This window comes from Scyliorhinus torazame, chromosome 10 (assembly GCF_047496885.1).
Source record: "Scyliorhinus torazame isolate Kashiwa2021f chromosome 10, sScyTor2.1, whole genome shotgun sequence".
Classification (NCBI taxonomy): Eukaryota; Metazoa; Chordata; class Chondrichthyes; order Carcharhiniformes; family Scyliorhinidae; genus Scyliorhinus; species Scyliorhinus torazame.
Genome location: NC_092716.1, coordinates 251,473,136 through 251,495,632, shown reverse-complemented (window position 1 = coordinate 251,495,632; position 22,497 = coordinate 251,473,136). Strand labels below are relative to the sequence as shown.

General features: G+C 46.9%; 1 protein-coding gene across 7 annotated transcripts in view; it reads left to right on the top strand.

Moving 5' to 3' along the window:
• Positions 1 to 22,497, top strand: part of LOC140384715 (leucine zipper protein 2-like) — a 440,867-nt gene that overhangs the window by 411,011 nt on the left and 7,359 nt on the right. For all 7 annotated transcript variants that reach the window (XM_072466669.1, XM_072466665.1, XM_072466667.1 and 4 more), the window contains one exon: positions 17,628 to 17,706. In XM_072466669.1, the coding sequence (XP_072322770.1) occupies positions 17,628 to 17,678 (51 nt within the window). In that variant the 3' untranslated portion in view covers positions 17,679 to 17,706. The remainder of the gene's footprint in view (positions 1 to 17,627; positions 17,707 to 22,497) is intronic.

Here is a 22,497-nt window from a genome sequence, read left to right as displayed (position 1 = left end):
TTGAAAGCAGACCAAGGCAGGCCAGCAGCACGGTTCAATTCCCGTACCAGCCTCTCGAACAGGTGCCGGAATGTGGTGACTAGGGGCTTTACACAGTAACTTCATTTGAAGCCTACTTGTGACAATAAGCGATTTTCATTTCATTTCTTTGGCCTGTGCTACTTTCCACTGTACCTTGGAAAACCTCCTTTAGGGTATCCCAAAAGTGGTGGGCTGCCTAGGCGATGTTTTCGCCACTGGAGTCACATGCGAAGATCACATGTCAAATTTGGAAGAGGCATTAAAGAGGTTCAGAGATGCAGGAGTCCGCCTTAAACGTGAGAAATGCACCTTCTAGACTATAGACACCACGTACTTGGGATTCCAAGTCGATGCCACAGGTCTACATCTCTCGAAGAAACGTTCAAAGAGAGATCCCAGCACCCAGGAATGTAGCCGAGCTGAAATCTTTCCTGGGAATGGTGGACTATTATGGCAAGTTCATTCCAAACCTGGTCATGGCGTTGGCACCACTACACTAATTACTGATGAAATGACAATGTTGGCAATGGAAGGAGCAGCAAGAGGAAGCTTTCCACTTGGTGAAACAAGCTCTGCGATCTTCGAATCTCTTAGTTGATTTCCACCCGGGGAAGCCAATCATTCTCACGTGTGATGCCTCACCATACGGGATAAGGGAAATGATATCCAATAAGGTGGACGATGCATCAGAGCGGCCAATTGACTTTGCCTCAAGGACGTTCTCGGGATCGGAGCGAAATTGCGCTCAAATAAAAAAGGAGGAACTGGCAGTGGTCTACGGTGCTAAAAGGTTCCACCAATATGTTTATGGATGGTGATTCATCAGAATAACCGACCACAAGCTGCTATTGGGTCCTTTGAGGTAGGACAAGCCAATACCCCCAATTGCCTCCGCCAGGGTGCAGCATTAGCATTTGCTGCTAGCGACCTACATCTGCACCATCCAACACAAGCCTGGCACCCAAACCTCTAACACAGAAGTATTGAACAACTCCACTTGCCAAAGCAGGTGGCGCCGCTCAGCACTGAACGTCTCGGACATATTGCTGGTGTCATCTGGACACAGGCGAAATTGGTCTCGTTGAGATCCAGCATTATCTGCGGAGAAACAGATGATACAAACAGATTGGCACCACGAGACGTCTGAACAATTGGGACCCAACTTAACCCGCAATCAGACCGTCCTTTGCGCCATCGGCTGGCCAACCTCTTATTGTCCTGCAACCTAAACCCCCCCCCCCCCACCCTACCACGGAGTCACGCCGGCTGGATTATTCATGGGCTGTGGCTTAGAACCCGCTTGGACTTGATATTTACCGAATTTGGTGAGGAGGGCGGAGGCAGGTCAGGTCTCCCAGAAAAATGAACATACTTCACACAAGGGTTACAGGTCTTTCCAGGTGGGTTACCTGGTTCTAGTTCGGAATTGAGCCTCGGGCCCACTCTGGTTGGCTGGTGGATCATGTCCCAATCTGGACCCGTATCGTAAGTGGTAAATGTCAACAGCAGGACTGTGCAGCGGTACGTCGACCACACAAGGAGCTGGGGATGGGAATCCCCATTCCACATCAGATGCGTCCAACTAGTGCCGCCGGCACTGCAAGGCCATTCCAGAGAAGAGGGAGCCGGGAATTTCCAAGTCAGCCCCTGTCATAATATACACCAGTATATCATGGTGCAGATACACACTGATGGACACACAGAAAGACCAATCAACACACACAACACTGCAGCCAATCACCAGTTAGAGCACACTCACTATAAAGACAGGTGGCATCAGTTTTCCCGCTCATTCGGGATGCAGCCTCCTACAAGGACAGAGCTTACAGCTTACAGCACAGGTCCTCACCATGTGCTGAGTGCATAGACTGGTTCGGACAGGCAAAGGTCTTCAGTTTAATCTAACATCGTGTTAACCCACAGTGAAAGTATGTTCAACAGTTTCTAACTTAATAAAATAGTGTTGCACTATTTTAAGTTGGTGGCCTGTATGTGTTCCACGGATCCAGAGCACCAAACACATCAGCCCCGACAGCAATCCGGGTGGGAGCTGGCGAGGCGAGCAGCCCTACAGGAGAGGTGGAGTTACCTCAACCATCATCTCCTGCAGACAAGAAGACCACCTCGAAGACAGTGGAGCCGGCTGGGGGGCCTGAGGAGGTCCACATGACTCGAAGGTCCCCGGACTGACTGACTGTGCGATGCACTTTTTTCCCTCATGCCTCTTGACCTTGAAGCACTTGTATACAACTTGCTCTGTAAGATATAATAGGGACTTAAGGGGAGGGACATGATAGCGTGGCCCCTTTAAAGTGGCGGGCTTTGCTGTCCACGTGACCGGCTCAGGATCAATCATGTGGGATCGCGAAAACCCCAATCAATAGAGTGAAAGTGGGGGGCCCTGGGACCAGGCAGTGCGAACTCCAGAGCTGGAGAATCAAGCCTATCCAGCATTGCTCAGTGCCTGTACAGAGTTACCTTTGGCGACTGTTTCTAACCCCCCTTTAGTTATTACTGGAAGTTTCCAGTGCGTTGCTTCAAGTCACCACAACAATGTTGTTTTTCAGCCTCACATTCAGGAACGTTCAGTCAAAACAATAATATTACTGATCGCATAGTTTTTAAAAATACCCAATTCATTTTTTCCAATTAAGGGATAATTTAGCGTGGCCAATCCACCTACCCTGCACATCTTCGGGTTGTGGGGGTGAAACCCACGCAAACACTGGGAGAATGTGCAAACTCCACACGGACAGTGACCCAGAGCCGGGATCGAACCTGGGACCTCGGCGCCGTGAGGCAGCAGTGCTAACCACTGTGCTACCGTGCTGCCCTACTGATCGCATTGTTGATCAATAATCAAATCACAGTCACATCTCAGTATGAATCAATGTCTGCAAAGTAAGTTCCAATGAAGATTCACCTAAAAATCAAAAGTGATGCAGAAATAAAATTACATTAGTGATTGCCAGCTGTAGACCTACATATAACCTTCAGACAAAATTAATTTAACATTTGAAGGTAACGTTTATAACCAAACATGCAGACCAAATATTGGCAGGTTAGATGGATTGGCCATGCTACACTGGATTCCAAAGATGTGCAGTTCAGGTGGGGTTATGGGGTTACGGGGAGTGGGCCGAGGCAGGGTGCTCTTTCAGAGGGTCGGTGCAGACTTGATGGGCCGAATGGCCTCCTTCTGCACTGTAGGGATTCTATCTTTTTTGAAATTCATAGATTTCTGGTTTGTTACCCAGCAAGGTTTTCCATTTCTTTACTCACCAGCTCCCAAATTTTGCACTTTTTTTTCCAATTCATCTTGCGGGACATCGATGTCGCTGCTGGGCCAGTGTTTATTACCCATCTCCGGTTGCTCCAGAGAAGGTGGTGGTGAGCTGCCTTCTTGAACCGCTGCAGTCCCTGAGGAGTAGGTGCACCCACAGTGCTGTTAGGGAGGGAGTTCCAGGAAAATCTGTGTCTAACGGGCACAGAAATGTATAACCCCAGGTGAACATTTGAAAACAATGCCCTAATTCAAGCATAAAACCAAACTTTCCCTCGCGCTCTGAGACCTCTTATGGTTCTGTTTCAAGGTCAAAGGAAAATGACGAAAAATCGGCTAACGGCAGAGAGAGGGTTTGCTGGACCAGATAATCTGACATCAGTCGTGACCGATCGTTTACCTGTTTAATAAACAGTGGTCTTTATTGCGTTGTAACGTATCCTCGAGACAGAATAATCAGAAATGTTTTGTACAAAAGTTGCAGTAAAATACGTCACTTTGGTTCTCGGGACTGCATCAGTTTTGTAAGAGATCTGATTATTTTTCCCATTTTGTGAGAGCTGTGACCATTCGCATCTGATTGGTCAGAGGGAATAGGACCTGACCAGTGGAAGACATTCAGACTGAAAACTAAATGACACAGAATTCAAGAGCTACCCATGCAATTATGAAAATGACAGGCTGTCCGTTAAGCTTCGATTGTGTGATCTCGAGGCCACTGCCTCTACATTTGTAAATGTCAACCCAAGACATGTTTCTTACCTCTGAGCAACTAGCATAATAGAACTGTCCCTACACAATATAATCAGCAGCTGAAATCTCCCTTGCAGGCACCTTTTTCACGTCCCTCCGTGATAGCACATACAAAAAGGGAAAATAAGGTGCTTGGGTGCGTTTGTCCTTGGTAGCGCCATGCAACAAAGTGGTAGCGCATGCGTAGAGAGTTGAGAAAGGGTGCAACACAAAATCAGTACGAAATTGGGGCTTACCAAAGAGGTTGGGGCTATTTAACAAGGGAGTGCTAATACAAGACAACTGAGGGGCCACTGAATGGCTCATAATTAGTAGTGTTCTTTCCTGTGTAGTGTTCCAGATTTGGCCTCTTTATTTGTATTTGTTTGTTTATTGCCACGCGTACTGAGGTACAGTGAAAAGTATTTTTCTGTGAGCAGCTCAAACAGATCATTTAGTACATGAAAAGAAAAGAAAAAGAAAAAGAAAAAACATAATAGGGCAACACAAGTTCCACAATGTAAATACATAGACACAATGCAAGACAGGGCCAGAGCACAAACACCAAGACCTGAGCAGCTGGGTCCATACAGGCACAGTGGCTGAAAAGGCACAATTGTGGGAAATTGAAACGATTTTGTGAGCGAGTGTTCCCTGTTTCCAGAAACATGCTGCATTGTTCATTTTGTATTATTGTGCTGTATCCAAAGACATCAAACTACAAAACTGTAGAATCATTGAACCCCTACAGTGTAGAAGGAGGCTATTTGGCCCATCGACTCTGTACCGACCCACTGAAAGAGTACTCTACCTGGGCCCAATCCCCACTCTATCCCCGTATCCCCACCCTATCCCCGTAACCCCACCCCTCCCTCCCAAACCTGTACATCACTGGACACTAAGGTGTCATGTTATCATGGCCACATGGCCAATCCAAATTACCACTGTTGCTTCACAGCTCCAGGGTCCCAGGTTCGATTCTGGCTTGGGTCACTGTCTGTGCGGAGTCTGCACGTTCTCCCCGTGTCTGTGTTGGGTTTCCTCCGGGTGCTCCGGTTCCCTCCCACAAGTCACGAAAGACGTGTTGTTAGATAATTTGGACATTCTGAATTCTCCCTGTGTACCCAAACAGGCGCCAGAGTGTGGCGGCTCAGGGCTTTCACAGTAACTTCATTATAGTGTTAATGTCAGCCTACTTGTGACAAAAAAGTTATGATTATTATTATAATCTGCACATCTTTGGACTGTGGGAGGAAACCGGAGCACCCGGAGGAAGCCCACGCAGACACGGGGAAAAGGTGCAAACTCCACACAGACAGTGACCCAAGGCCGGAATTGAACCCGGGTCTCTGGCGCTGTGAGGCAGCAGCGCCAACCACCGTGCCGCCCAGGAACCAGTAACAGATGGGATCAGATCACCTCTTAATTAAACTGTTCTTAAATAAAAGACAACCGATCTTAATAGGGAGCCCCTCCAACGAAGTTGCAATTTCACAATAGCTCCATCCCTCTTGAAGCCCCTTCATATTTAATTTTAAGCAGAAGTTATGAAAGAGGTTAAACAAATGCTGCCTATATAATGAACCACAGAAGGGTATTTACAAATGTACGAGATAGTGAAATAATTGCATCCCATTCTGCAAGCATTTATTAAGTGCTAGAATATGACAGAGGCTGTGCTGCATGTGGAGATTGTGTGGAGAATACTGATATGAGTACAAAAGCTTCACACTAACTACAAGCGGTTTCAAATGGATCATTACATCAAATTGGATTTTTTTTCCAAAAAGGTTCACATTGGCAGTCACATTTCTATCCAATTTTCAACATTTAAAAGTTTGTAATTATCACATGAGATTAATGGGTGTTGGCAATCAGTAGCTAGTGGTGTCCCTCGGGGATCAGTGTTGGGCCCACAACTGTTCACAATTTACATAGATAATTTGGAGTTGGGGACCAAGGCCAATGTGTCCAAGTTTGCAGACGACACTCAGATAAGTGGTAAAGCAAAAAGTGCAGAGGATACTGGAAGTCTGCAGAGGGATTTGGATCGGCTAAGTGAATGGGCTAGGGTCTGGCAGATGAAATACAATGTTGACAAATGTGAGGTTATCCATTTTGGTAGGAATAACAGCAAAAGGGATTATTATTTAAATGATAAAATATTAAAACATGCTGCTGTGCAGAGAGACCTGGGTGTGCTACTGCATGAGTCGCAAAAAGTTGGTTTACAGGTGCAACAGGTGATTAAGAAGGCAAATGGAATTTTGTCCTTCATTGCTAGAGGGATGGAGTTTAAGACTAGGGAGGTTATGCTTCAATTGTATAAGGTGTTAGTGAGGCCACACCTGGAGTATTGTGTTCAGTTTTGGTCTCCTTACTTGAGAAAGGACGTACTGGCACTGGAGGGTGTGCAGAGGACATTCACTAGGTTAATCCCAGAGCTGAAGGGGTTGGATTACGAGGAGAGGTTGAGTAGACTGGGACTGTATTCGTTGGAATTTAGAAGGATGAGGGGGGATCTTATAGAAACATATAAAATTATGAAGGGAATAGATAGGATAGATGCGGGCAGGTTGTTTCCACTGGCGGGTGAAAGCAGAACTAGGGGGCATAGCCTCAAAATAAGGGGAAGTAGATTTAGGACTGAGTTTAGGAGGAACCTCTTCACCCAAAGGGTTGTGAATCTATGGAATTCCTTGCCCAGTGAAGCAGTAGAGGCTCCTTCATTCAATGTTTTTAAGATAAAGATAGATAGTTTTTTGAAGAATAAAGGGATTGAGGGTTATGGTGTTCGGGCTGGAAAGTGGAGCTGAGTCCACAAAAGATCAGCCATGATCTCATTGACTGGTGGAGCAGGCTCGAGGGGCCAGATGGTCTACTCCTGCTCCTAGTTCTTATGTTCTTATGTTCTTCTGAGATAGTCATTCAGCCAGATCATAAGGAAGAAAATGTTGATTTCTGTTTGTTCGTTCATCAGATTTCGATTAGCAGGTAGCTGATGGTGCTTGCAACAAATTTCAGTATGTTCACTGAAACGGCAACGGCAAACCCAGCCCCAAAGACCCTGCCTGCAAAGTCCTCCTTCCTAAAATCTTGTCAAAGTTGGGGGAGCTGCCTCACAGGCTAGTCTAGCAACTGCCTGACATAGTCATACTGATAGAATCAAACCTTTCAGATAGCATCCCAGACACCAGGTCTGCCTCACCAGCAGGACAGACCCAGCAGAGTGGTGGCACAGTGGCATACAGTCGGGAGGGCATTGCCCTGGGAGACTTCGACATCTATTCTGGACCCCGTGATGTCTCATGGCACCAGGTTAAACATGGGCAAGGAAACTCTCCTGCTGATTACTATGTACTCTCCCACCTCAGCTGATGAATCAGGGCCGTGTTTCTTCGACCCAGTGCCGGGTCGGAGAATCCCCGGGCGGGGGGGAGGGGGGGGTCACGAGAACCGCGGCCCGCCACCCCGACGGCGCCTTCCCCATTCTCCGGCGCCGTTTTTCGGGCGCCGGCGGGAACGCCGCCACGCCGGTCGGGTCCCCCGGCGATTCTCCGGGCCCCGATGGGCCGAGTGGCCGACGGGTTTGGCCGAATCCCGCCGGCGTGGAATGTGCGGGGGCCGTCCTGGAGGGGGGGGCAGGGGGATCCGACCCCGGGGGGGGGGCCCCGCGGTGGCCTGGCCCGCGACCGGGGCCTACCGATCGGCGGGCGGGCTGGTTCGTGGGGCCTACTTTACTCCGCGCCGGGCCCCTGTAGGGCTCTGCCATATTGCCCGGGGGGCGGCGCGGAGAAGGGAACCCCCGTGCATGCGGCGAATCACGCCGGCCGTTCTGCGCATGCGGCGAATCACGCCGGCCGTTCTGCGCATGCGGCGAATCACGCCGGCCGTTCTGCGCATGCGCGAAAATACGTCAGTCGTTCTGCGCATGCATGAAAATACGCCAGCCGTTCTGCGTATGCGCGGACTCGCACAGGCCTTTCCGCACCGGATTTCACGCCGGCGTGGGGTCAGAGTCCCATTATTAGAGAATCCCGCCCCAGTACTCCGCCACTTGAACACCACTTGGGGGAAGCACTGAGGGGGCAAGGACGTCGAATATGCTCTGGGTGGGGGACTTCAATGTCCATCACCAAGAGTGTCTCGGTGGTACCCCCACAGACCGGGCTGGCCGGGTCGTAAAGGACATAGCTGCTAGACTGGGACTGCAGCAGGTGGTGAGGGAACCAACAAGAGGGCAAAGCATACTTGACCTCATCCCCACCAAGCTGCCTGCTGCAGAAGCATCTGTCCATGACAGTATGGGTCGAAGTGACCACCGCACAGTCCTAGTGGAGATGAAGTGCCATCTTCATAGCGAGGATACCCTCCACCATGTTTTGCGGCAGTACCACCGTGCTAAATGGGATTGACTTTGAACGGATATAGCAACTCATGACTGGGCATCCATGAAGCGCTGTGGGCCATCAGTAGCAGCAGAATTGTATTCGACTACAATCTGTATCCGCATAAGGTCATAATTCGGGATGTCCACTGATGATTGCACAATGTTCAGCTCCATTCACAACTCCTCAAGACACTGAAACAGTCTATGTCCAAATGTAGCAAGACCTGGACAATATCCAGGTTTGGGCCGACAAGCTGCAAGTAACATTTGTATCACAAATGTGCCAGGAAATGACCATCTGCTACAAGTGAGGATCTAACCACCATCCCTTGACATTCAATGGCATTACCATCGCTGAATCCCCCACAAGCAACATCCTGGAGGTTATCATTGATCAGAAACTGAACTGGACTAGCCATATTAATACTGTGGCTACCAGAACAGGCCAAAGGTTATGAATCCTACGGTGAGTAACTCACCTCCTGACCCTCCATACCTGTCCACCGCCTACAAGGCACAAGTCAGAAGTGTGATGGAATACTCTTGATGTCTTGAGGAGTGTACATATTACAGAGAAGGAGGTACTGGAGGTATTAAAGCGCATTGAGTTTTCTGAAGGGGTAACCAACAAGGTAGATGAGGGCAATGCGGTCACGTTGTTTACATGGACTTTAGCAAGGCCTTTGACAAGGTACCGCATGGTAGGTTGTTGCAAAAGGTTAAATCTCACGGAATCCAGGGTGAGGTAGCCAATTGGATACAAAATTTGCTTGGCGACCGAAGACAAAGGGTGGTTGTGGAGGGTTGTTTTTCAAACTGGAGGCCTGTGACCAGCAGTGTGCCTCAGGGATCGGTGCTGGGTCCACTGTTACTTGTTATATATATTAATGATTTGGATCAGAATGTAGGAGGCATGGTTAGTAAGTTTGCAGATGATGCCAAGATTGGTGGCACAGTGGATAGTGAAGAAGGTTAAATAAGATTGCAACAGGATCTTGACCAATTGGGCCAGTGGGCCGATGAATGGCAGATGGAGTTTAATTTGAATAAATGTGAGGTGATGCATTTTGGTAGATCGAATCAGGGCAGGACCTACTCAGTTAATGGTAGGGAGTTGGGGAGAGTTACAGAACAAACAGATCTAGGAATACAGATTCATAGCTCCTTGAAGGTGGAGTCGCTGGTGGACAGGGTGGTGAAGAAGGCATTCAGCATGCTAGGTTTTATTGGTCAGAATATTGAATACAGGAGTTGGGACGTCTTGTTGAAGTTGTACAAGACATTAATAAGATCACACATGAAATACTGTGTTCAGTTCTGGTCACCCTATTATAGGAAGGATATTGTTAAACTAGAAAGAGCACAGAAACAATTTACGAGGATGCTACCAGGACTTGATGGTCTGAATTATAAGGAGAGGCTGGATAGGCTGGGACTTTTTTCCTTATAGCGGTCTATAGAATAATGAGGAGCATCGATAAGGTAGTCAACATATTTTCCCAAAGGTAGAGGAGTCTAGAACTAGAGGTCATAGGTTTAAGATGAGAGGAGAGAGATACAAAAGAGACCAGAGGAAAATTTCTTCACACAGAGGGTGGTGAGCATCTGGAACGGCCTGCCAGAGGCAGTGGTAGAGGCGGGTACAATTTTGTCCTTTAGAAAGCAGTTAGACAGTTACACGGGCTGGGTGGGTATAGGGGGATATGGGCCAAATGCAGGCAAGTGGGACTAGCTTAGTGATAGAAACTGGACGGCATGGACAAGCTGAGCCGAAGGGCCTGTTTCCATGCTGTAAACATCTATGACTCTATGACTCTCCATTTGCCTGGATGACAGAACCCCTAACTTCGGCAGCACGGTAGCATAGTGGTTAGCACAATTGCTTCACAGCTCCAGGGTCCCAGGTTTGATTCCCGGCTTGGGTCACTGTCTGTGCGGAGTCTGCACGTTCTCCCCGTGTGTGCCTGGGTTTCCTCCGGGTGCTCCAGTTTCCTCCCACAGTCCAAAGATGTGCGGGTTAGGTGGATTGGCCATGATAAATTGCCCTTAGTGTCTAAAATTGCCCTGAGTGTTGGGTGGGGTAAAAGGGGTTATGGGGATAAGGTGGAGGCGTGGGCTTGGGTAGGGTGCTTTTTCAAAGAGCCGGTGCAGACTCGATGGGCCGAATGGCCTCCTTCTGCACTGTAAATTCTATGATTCTAACAATACTTAGGAATCTTGATACCCTCCAGGACAAAGCAGCCTGCTTGATTGCTCCCCCTTTGACAAATATTCAATCCCTCCGCCAGAGACGAATAGTGGTAGCTGTGTGGACCATCTACAAGATGCAGAAACTCATCAAGGCTCCTTAGGCAGCACCTTTTAAACCCACAACCACTATTATTTAGAAGGACGAGAGCAGCAGACACATGGGAATCCCACTGCCTGGAGGTTTCTCTCCAAATCACTCACCATCATGGTGCCTTCACTGTCGCTGGGTCAAAATGCAGGAATTCCCTCCCTAACAGCATTGTGTGTGTACCTACATCTCAGCGGCTGCAGCGGTTCAAGAAGGCAGCTTCTCAAGGACCACTAGTGATGGGCAATAAATGCTGGCCCAGACAGCGATGCCCACATGCGTAAATGAAATTAAAAAAAAACAATTTTGCTCTCAATGCAAACATTTAATTCTTGAGTCACACATAGTGAATCGAACCTGAGACCCTAGCGCTGTGAAGCAGCAGTGCTACCCACTGTGCTACCGTGCCATCCGTTATTTATCCAAAGCACTGGCTTCTCATTGAACTATCGCCTTCTGTTTGCTTTAGTTGGAGCTGATGTATCATTTCAGGATACACCCCGGGGCTATCTACATATCAAGGAAGGGCTAACTCTTCCTTGGGTTTGTAGAGTTGCATTTGTAGCTTGTTTCCCGCCGGCAATAAGTGAAATAAGCTGCACACCTTGGAAATTCCCATTTTCTTCAAAACTCCGAATAATGCCGTATATATATTTGGAAAATAAAGCATTGCATTTTGGAGAAAGTCAAGGTATCAGTGAAATGAAACTCTTAGATCATGAAACAGAATCTACGTGCATTTGATTTGATTTGATTTGATTTATTGTCACATGTACTGAAGTACAGTAAAAGGTATTTTTCTGCGGCCGAGGGAACGTACACAGTACGTACATAGTAGACAAAATAATAATCAACAGAGTACATTGACAAATGGTACATCGACAAATAGTGATTGGTTACAGTGCGGAACAAGGGGCCAAACAAAGCAAATACATGAGCAAGAGCAGCATAGGGCGTCGTGAATAGTGTTCTTACAGGGAACAGATCAGTCCGAGGGGGAGTTGTTGAGGAGTCTTGTAGCTGTGGGGAAGAAGCTGTTCCTATGTCTGGATGAGCGAGTCTTCAGACTTCTGTGACCTTCTGCCTGATGGAAGGGTCTGGAAGAAGGCAATGCCTGGGTGGGAGGGGTCTCTGATAATGCTGTCTGCCTTCCTGAGGCAGCGGGAGGTGTACAGAATCAATGGGAGGGTGGCAAGCTTGTGTGATGCGCTGGGCTGAGTTCACCACTCTTGCAATCTTGGGCCGAGCAGTTGCCATACCAGGCTGTGATGCAGCCGGATAAGATGCTCTCACACATCTGTAGAAGTTTGTGAGAGTCGATGCAGACATGGCAAATTTCTTTAGCTTCCGCAGGAAGTAGAGACGTTGTTGGGCTTTCTTGACTGTTGCATCAACGTGAGTGGACCAGGACAGACTGTTGGTGATGGTGACCCCCAGGAACTTAAAACTATCGACCATCTCCACTTCGGAGCCATTGGACGGGAGTGTGTGTCGTGCTAAACTTCCTGAAGTCGATGATCAGTTCCTTGGTCTTTCTGACATTTAGAGAGAGGTTATTTTCTGTACACCATGCAACCAAGTGATTTATCTCCCTCCTGTAGTCTGATTCATCGTTGTTTGAGATATGGCCCACCACAGTCGCATCATCCGCAAACTTATAGATTGAGTTGGAATTAAATCTTGCCACACAGTCATGTGTGTAGAGGGAGTACAGTAGAGGGCTGAGCACACATCCTTGCAGGGTCCCGGTGTTGAGGACTAATGTGGAGGAGGAGGAGGCACACGATAGGTTGTAAGATTACCTAGCAATCTAATGGAGGGATGTTTAGAAGCTCTCCTATGCAAAAGCTTACGTAATGAAAATTACAACTCAGTACGGTAGATTTTCCAAGTCTTTTCCACTCACCAGTACATTTTGAGCACGCTGCATGCAGGAGGCATGTGAAAATCTATTCTACGATCTCGAATAAGACTGTTTGAATGAAAAGAATTCATTAAATGTAAAGTGCATTCTGAAATGCGTTTCTACATTTGTGCTAAACTCGCTGGAAAATACAAATTTTCTGCATTGAGCCAGCCATCACAGGAGTTCTGAACACTTACGACAAACTCCCTCAACAAGGACGACAGATGTGTGCCTGCAATGGCCGAGCCATTCGGGAGCCCTAGTGGGTGTGATATTGGGGCTAGGAACTCATTTAATTGAAGCTGGCAACTGGGGAATCCCCTGAGGCATCCGTAGGCAGCTGTCCTGTTAGGAGGCTTGGAATGTTGGTCCATTGCATTGCCAGCAGTCACCTCGAGTTCGAGCTTATAGAGGAAGGGAAGGGATTGATCGAGGTGGGCAATCACGGCACAAGATGATTTGGAGGAAATCAGATTCGGAGAAGAAGATTGAGAGGAGGACATTCAGGAAGGAGGTGATCAGGATGGCTGTGATTGGGGCAGGGTGATACAGATGGAGAAATAGGGAAGGAGGGCGATTGGCAGGGAGTATGATTAGGAAGGAGAACAATCAGGACGGTGGGTGATTGGGAGAGAGGGAATCGGGAGAGCAGGCAATCGGGGGAGCAATCCAAAGGGAGGGTGATCGGGAGAGTGGGCAATCAGAAGGAGGGCAATCTGGAGGGAGGGTGATCAGATATGAGGGTGAACGGAAAGGAGGGCGATAGGGAGGGAGAGCGATTGGGAGGGAGGGCGATCAGGAGGGAGGCGATCGGAAGCGAGGGTGAGCAGGAAGGAGGGTGATCGGATGGAAGGGGAATCAGGTGGGAGGGCAATCAGGAGGGAGGGCGATCAGGTGGGAGGTGACTGGGGGGGCGGGTGATCAGGTGGGAGGGCGATCAGGAAGAGTATACTTGGGAGGAGGGTGCTTGGGTGGAGGGAGGGCCACAAATTTGATAGTGGGGAAGAGAGAGATAGAGAGAAGTCAGTGGATGACTGGGAAGAGGTGGGAATTGGGAAGGAGGGCATTTGGCAAGGAGTGCAGAATCCTGATGAAGCCTGGAGGAGCACGCCTGCACCTCCTCTCTATGTTCAGATAAGTATGTTGTTAAAATCATTCCTTTTCTGTGATGTGTTGCTACTGATTGACTGCAAGGCAGCACGGTGGCACAGTGGTTAGCACTGCGGTCTCACAGTACCAGGGTCCCAGGTTCGAGTCCAGCCTCGGGTGACTGTGTGGAGTTCGCACATTCTCCTCGTGTCTGCGTGGGTTTCCTCCGGGTGCTCCGGTTTCCTCCCATAGTCCAAAGATGTGCAGGTTAGGTGGATTGGCCATGCTAAATTGCCCCTTAGTGTACAAAGGTTAGGTTGGGTTATGGGGATGGGATGGAGGCATGGGCTTAAGTAGGGTGCTCTTTCCAAGGACCGGTGCAGACTCGATAGGCCGAATGGCCTCCTTCTGCACTGTAAATTCTATGATGTGTAGACCAGCTTTTCCTGACCACTTTAGTCTGTCTGCATTGTCAACACGATTAACACCACTAAGAATCACTATTTTATATGTACACTTTGAACGAGGCAATAATGATGCTGTTATCTTTCCTGTTTTGTTTCCAGTGGTAATTTAAAATAAATTAACACATTCTGACAAGAGTACAATTCGGAAGGGAATATTAAAAGGATACCCATTTCCTGAAGCTTGATTGAACACGACTTTAATGGTTAAGATCAGCTTATCATATTCTGTATCTTAGTTTTAATGTAAAGTGTCTTGCTGAATAATAGAGGTCAATTTATAGTGAGATACTCAATGTGTTTATATATCATACTGATCTTTTAATTCTCTTCTGAACTAGAATGAGTCAGTGGAAAAATGTCATAAATAATTTAAGTCCGATTTCCGAAATGATGAGGATGTAAAAAGTCAGAGTATTAAAAACTTGCAGTTTTATCACCATGAGAGAGTTTCAAAGCAATTCACAGTTAATGATTACATGTAAATTGTAGTCACTTTGCAACTTCAGAAAACACGGCAGCCAATTTTAGGCACAGCAAGTTCCCAAAAGCAGGTTTTTAGATAAATGGCCAAGCATTGGTGGGGTTGAATGGAAGACAAAGGTTGACCAAGAGATCTGTGGTGTTCTTTGTGTTGCTTATTTCAGGGTGGTTGGCGTAGTGTTCACAAAGATCACAGTACAGCTTTTATTTAAACAAAGCTATGATTTTATTTACACGACTAAACTGGGTTATAAAACGTAGTCCTTTTAGAATACGGAATTGATCAATAACATCTAACTACACTCATCTACTGCTGATCTCACTAGTGGTAGAAACTATGATCTAACCTCACACTAACTACTCTTATGACCTTCACTAGCCATCTCCTGCATACACCTCTCCCCTAAGGTCGAGCATCACTGCTTCATATAGTTGTACCTGTAGCTCCCTCTAGTGCTATTCTTAGTACTACATTCACCCTTGTAATGCTGATAGTTATGAAGTACCACAGGCACCAGGGAAACTCCACTGCTGCTCTTCAAAGAGTGCCATGAAATGTATCACCTCCATCTCCACGTGAGGAGGTGGGCAGGATCGCACTTTATCGTTGTGCTTGAAGGTCGGCCTCCCCCGCACTGCAGCACTTGCTCGCTATCGCGATGTAATGTCAGTTTAGTTTATGCGCTCGATCACAGGGCCAGAATCCAACACCCTCTGGCTCAAAGGCAAAGATTCCGCCACTTAAACTTCATCAATGCCTTCAAAACAGATTGTGGTTCCCTGAATATAATATACATGCAAGGATCACTGTCAGGATCATATGCACCTGGTTACTAATCACAGTGGTCACTAATCTATGTACAAGATGCAGTAGTTTTATTTGTTAAAAAATAAGATACATGTAAAACAAAAGCCACCTTAACTCATCAATTCAAGAAAATAATCTCTTAATCCAGCTATTAGTTAAATGACTTCAGGGTTTTTGCCTCCGCTAACCTGCAAAACAGAGAGAGGAGGGGTGACAAATTAGGTCGAAGAGACATGTTAGCAAGTTCCTGACTTCTGGCACAATTGCCTTCAGCTTGAACGATATTTAGCACTGTCTGAGCACAGTTTAACCAATGCTCATTTGGTGGGCAGAGTGGAGCTTTTCTTCTCCTTGTTCTCACATGGGTTGTCGACATCAAGGCAGAATCAGCACTTGTGCCCAGCTTGGATTGTTGTTGAGCTGAGGGAAAGCAAGAGTCAACCACATTTCTGTGGTCTGGAGTCACATGTGGCACAACAGATGTCCTTCCCTAAAGAGCATTACTGAACCAGATGGCCTTTCACAACAATTGATGATAGTTGTCATGCTCCCCCATTACCGAGACGAGCATGACAATTCCAGATTTATGAATTGAATTTCAATTCCACCAGCTGCCGTGGTGGGATTTGAACTCGTGTCCTCAGAACCTAGGTATCTAGATTACTAGTCCAATGACATTACCAACCCGTCACCATCGCCTACAAAAATCTGACCAGCAGTCTTGAGAGCGTACAAGCTTATCAGGTCACTATATGTAGTGATATTGTCCACATTTTGCAAAGGTCGCCAGTTTGGGCAAAATAAGAAAATAATTTGATTGTCGAATCCTGTGTTCGGAGAAAATTCCTTGGGCTACAGTTGCAATGTCGGCCATTCAGCCTGACCAGAAGAGACTTCCTCCGAACCTTCAGATTACAATTGGGCTTTTTAGATTGGAACTTACTAAATTATCAGAACTTCCTTATCTTCAATAAACTTATTTTTCATCGAAAAGAAGTTTCATGAACTGACCTTCAAGGATCCCAACACTCTGTAAAAATGTAAATGTCGCTTCAGTCCCAGACGCTCCTCGCCCCTTTGAGAGAGAGCTGACCAACCATGATTTAACCTGAGGGTCACCACGCCCCAGGCAAGGCTGAGAAGGCGGGGCCTTCATGAATAACCTCCGCCGACCAACACAGGAATTGAACCCTCATTGTTGCCGTCACTCCGCATCACAAACCAGCCATCCAGCCAACTGAGCTAACCGACAGCAGCTATAATGCTGAGCCAAAATGACACGAGCTTAGATTCAAAATCCTGACCGGCCGTTTTTGTGGTAGAATTTCAACTTGCCAATGTGGTTGTACCAATTCGCAACTCCAGTTTGATGGCTGGGTTTGTTGGAGATGGACCCGATTGTAACTTAAACACTCGTTTCAATTCCAGTCAATACTCCAAGAATGGATGGATCAAAGCGAACCTATTTTTGGCAGAACTTTCCCAAACCCACAAGCTCTGCCACATAAAAACCGAACGGCCGCAGATGTTTGGAAACCCCACCACCTGCAAGTTCCCACCTGAATCCCTCATCATCCTGACTTGGATAAATATTGCTGTTTTTTCACCATTGCGGAGTTAAAATCCTGGAATTCGCTCTCTCTCTTTGTTTTCCAGCTGTTCCAGCTGCAGAAATAAATCTGCCAGCATCTGGGAGGAAACACACATAATACTCACACAAAAGGCTACCATCCTGCGAAGCCTGTCTCCGTAGCAATGTGGCCTGAAGATGTAAACTGAATTAATTGAATGTTGACGACAAAATATAAGAGAAGCTGGTGCATAAGAGCAGAGCAAAGTGGTTAATTTTTAATTTAACAATGTTCAGCTGAGGTAGAAGATCAGACATAACCTTATTGAATGGCAGAGCAGGCTGAAGGGACCATGTGGCCTACTCTTGCTCCTATTTCTGATGTTTTTACAATGTAGATCGATACAGTTCTCTTCTGATGTACATATCACAGGGACTCATGTTGTATTTCATGCCATGCAGAATGTTTGCAACAAAAAAAAAGCAGCATTTTTGATTGTACAATGTTTTGCTGGACATATTATTCATTATTTATATCTGCAGGCTGGCAAGAATTGTTCGACGAATCAAGACAATAATCCTCCCCCGAAGTAGAAATACCGAAGCAAGTTCATCTCTGCAGGTATAATTTGTCACACCTCATGCAGGGAACAAATGTCTAGAAAAATGAGACTATCATTAAAAAGGTAGCTTACCCACTGCTGAGGGTCGGCAAAGAGATGGTAAATAACACAAGGAGTGAAAAATATACCCGCTCACACAAGATCTGCCTTCGTGTGGATGTGCTGAACTAGAATTTCAGTGCTCCGTCATCTGACATTTTTAGTGTAGGTCTTAACCAAAGCAACTAAGACAGTTGTAGCTGTCAATTGAAAGGTCGTCCATGATCAGCTGTTGCTTTGTGTCCAGTTGAGCAATGATGCTGACATTAACCCACTTGGGATGTGGTGATTGCTGCGGTTTTCCTACGAATGTTGTGTAGCAGAACCATACTCCGACGTTCCAGTTAGGTTATCGGGCAGGGTCAGGCAATGCTGCGATTTGAAAGACAGGCCGAGTTGCGAGTAGTGACACAGTGCTTAGCACTGCTGCCTCACAGCTCCAGGGTCCCGGGTTCAATTCCGGCCTCGGGTGACTGTGTGGAGTCCGCACTTTCTCCCCGTGTCTGCGTGGGTTTCCTCCGGGTGCTCCAGTTTCCTCCCACAGTCCAAAGACGTGCAGGTTAGGTGGATTGGCCAGGCTAAATTATCCTTCGTGTCCAAAAAGGTTAGGAGGGGTTATTGGGTTACAGGGATAGGGTGGAAGTGAGGGCTTAAGTGGGTCGGTGCAGACTCGATGGGCCGAATGGCCTCCTTCTGCACTGTATGTTCTATGTTCTATGAAACACTCCAAAGGGACGGTACCAGAAACAATGAGCTTACACGTGGAAGAATCGTCTCGCGTTCAGTTAACAATATGCAGCTACCATGCGCTGGTACAGAAAAGCTCTCTTGATACTAAACACTGCGGTAATTTTACGCCAACAAACCCAGCAGGAAACTGCTGGATGACTTGGTCATTTTGCACCCTGCCTGACTCTAGCTGTCATCGAGGGTTACATTAAAATGAACTGTGTCCAGGAAAGCTATCACATGACGTGGCTGTCGCTAATAAACCGATCGTTAGGAAATACGTTTGCGATAACGCGACCACAGCAACCACAATATGACGTCAGTAGTGAGGGAGTTCACACCTGCGCTGGTGGATGCGCAACCGGTGCCAGGTCAGGAGTTGCTGGGCATTTATTACAACATCTTTAATATAATAAAGCACCCCCACGTACTTCACAGGACCATTAGAAAGCAAAATTAGACACAGAGATACATAAGGTATATTAAGGCAGTGATAGGCCAAGGGAAACATTGCCAAGGCCACGATGACAGCAATAACAGGGCAGTCAGATCATTGCCCACTATTTTCTTTCTGTTGCCAAATCCTGTCCACCATCTGCAAGGCACAAGTCAGGAGTGTAATAGAATACTCTCCACTTGCCTGGATGAGTGCAGCTCCAACGACACTCAAGACGCTCGACACCATCCAGGACAAAGCAGCTCACTTGACTGGCATCCCATCCACAAACATTCACTCCCTCCACCACTGGCGCAGCCATGTGTACCATTCACAGGATGCACTGCAGGAACTCAACAATGTTCCTCAGGCAACACCTTCCAAACCCACAATCGCTACCATCTAGAAGGGCAAGGGCAGCAGATACATGGGAACACCACCACCGGCAAGTTCCCCTCCAAGTCACTCACCATCCTCACTTGGAAATATATCGCCATTCCTTCACTGTCACTGGGTCAAAACCCTGGAACTCCTGCCCTAACAGCACTGTGGGTGTCCCGACACCTCATGGTCTGCAGCAGTCAAGAAGACAGCTCACCAGAACCTTCTCAAGGGCAGCTTTATGACGGCCATTAAATGCTGGCCTGGCCAACGATGGACACCTATATCACATGAAACAATCAAACAAAGCAACTTATTTCTACCTGGGGGGAAATCTGAAAATTCTCTTCCACAAGTCAGCCATGCCAGATCTGGTTCAAGTCAACTGTGCCAACGTTAAATAGGAAGCGTCAGTCAAAAAGACATCAAAAGATCTTGAGGAATTCTCAAAAATGCACTCAAGGCACTTAATATTTTGATATTCATGGGGATAATTGCCGCAAAGGGGCAGTCGGTGCCACGTCTATGATCATGTACTAAGCGACTAATTAACAGCTTTCTAAGAATGATAGCCTGCCTATCTTATTAAAATTCAGAAATATTTGTAATCTACATTCACGCAGGCTTGGGCTGGTGATGGATAATCAACCTTGAGTAGACATAAGAACTAGACCTTATTTAAAAGGTGCTGAATAGCACCAGCTATTATCAACTGTTTGCACATTTGAAATTCTCTAATTGTATTAAATAGCCTGGATATACAGGTTCTACTGTGTTTCATATCCTCATTGCCATAGCAACAGTGGGTGTCTCTGCTCTCTTGACAGTTCCACTGGCCTATCCCCATTTCCCTTGGTAGGACTGTGGGCAATTGCTGCTAAACTCCATCTGTTATCTGCTCTTGTGCAGTCAGTCCATCTCTTTTCTCTTCCCTTGCCTCCCCGTAGCACCATTTGTGAGAGAGGTGGGGGGGGGGCCGCTCATTATTTCCCGTACTTGTCCCATGGCTCAGGAAATGCAATTTGAATGCACAAGTTGTAGCCTGAATACATACAGTCAAGCAACAGCAGCTGAAATTTCAGATTAGGAGAGGCTCCTAGACACTAATAGGCTTCCATATCTGTACCACAGAAGTTTTTATATAAACGCACACATAGTCCTGGTAGCACTGTCACCTTACCACGCAGCATAATCTTATTTTTTTTATCACCCAAATAATAAACAAAGTATAGTGTTCACGTGTCCTCGATGGGACCAGAATCCTAAAATTGACCGAAGAGCAATTTGTACTGGAGTTTCTGATGATTCAACCGACACTGTGGATTTCATCTGCCCTGTGGATAGCTGCACACAGGGAAAGGAGTAACGTTGGAGGTCCATTTACAGCCCCTCCCACCAGCAGCGTCTTCCGGTTCCGTCGAAGTCAATGGAGTTCTGGACTGCCATTTTCCGTCCCTGCTCTCTCAGCGACAGAGCTGTAAATCTCCGCCCATTGTTTAGGAGAACAGTGTTGCATCACTAGAGGCACATGGGCAACGTCGCAATTTGGAACGATAACATAAGCTCAGTCCTCCCCAAAATAACACTAATGATTGAGGCTGAATCATAAAGTGCGCGTGCAACGGAGCAAGCAACACATTAAATCCTCTTTTTCCGTGTCCTAAAATAGCAAAGTGATACAGAATTTATCAGGAAACTCACCTGGCTTCAGATATGTAACAGGTAAGTTATTAATAGACCCCCAACCCTGATACCTGGGCAAAAGCAAAATACTGCGGGATACTGGAAATCTAAAATAAAAGCAGAACGAAAATGCTGACAAAACTCAGCAGGTAATGAATCAATACCTTCAGGATATGAGCGTGTAAGAGATGTGGTGAGAATTTTCATTGAAGTCTGGATGTAATTTTTGAACACCACCTGCCAGTATTAAAATTGTTTCAAAAAAGTTTCTAATGTCCCACTAGGTGAAGATACTACACAATGTGGAACAGAACTCAACGTTGGCTTAATGTTACCTTGTGGAAATAGGATTGCTTTCATTCCTCCTTGACATAATAGCGTTGACGTCAGGTCGTGATCCCGATGCCATCATGCCATCCGGCAGTAATACGGTGGGTGGGCAGGCTTGTGAGCCTGCCCGGCATTTTGAAAGGAGAAATGAATGGCCATTTGTGCTCATTTGAGGTCGAATCAACTGCAATAATACGTCCTCAATGCATTTGCAGGATTCCAGTATGTGAAACAGGCCAGATGGAAACCTCGTTTTGTTTTCATAGTTGGTTGTACGGGCGGACATCATGATGGGAGTTTTTTCAATTCATGGGACTTGGGCATCGCAGTCTGTGCCAGCATTTATTGCCCATCCCTAATTATCCTTGAGGGGCAGTGAAGAGTCAACCACATTGTTGTGGGTCTCAAGTCGCACGTAGTCCAGACCAGGTAAGGACAGATTTCCTTCCCGAAAGGACATTAGTGAAACAGATGGGTTTTTACGACAACAATGTTTTCATGGTCATCATTAGACTTTTCAGTCCAGATATTTTTATTGAGTTTAAATTCCATTGTCTGCCGTGGTGGGAATCGAACCCGGGTCCCCAGATCATTATCCTGAGTCTCTGGATTACTAGTCCAGTGACAATGCCACTATGCCACCGCCTCCCCAAGTTGGGCCTGTGCCTGATAGACTATTGACTGGACATTAAATCCCTGGACTTTATCAGGGGTCTTAGGCCTTACGCAAATTTGTAGACTTTGTAAGTTACCACCACTGCAGCATTGAGAATCTGTTCAATGTGGGTTTAGTTCTTCCTGTTGGAGATTTTCCCATGAGGAGGAGAAGAGTAGGAGAGGGAAGATGAACAAGGGCACGAGCCACAGCAAGGGCATGAAAGATCCCAGCCTGTTGAGGAGCAAGAGGATGCCGAGGGCTGGTTGCAGCAGACACGGAGGCCGTACCCTGCCAAGCACGTACACAGGTTGAGCATGACTTACCTGCAGATGACAGAGAGACAGTGCCTGAGGAGACTTCCAGAGCAACTGTGACTTGACTTGTGTGTGTGACCTAGTGGCTGAGCCATTCTGATGAAATGTCACTCGGCTGAAAGATTAACTCTTCTTCTCTTCACAGATGCCGCCTGGCCTGCTGAGTTTTGTCAGCCTTTGTGTTGGTTCCGGTTTTATTTCAAATTTCCAGTCTCTGTGG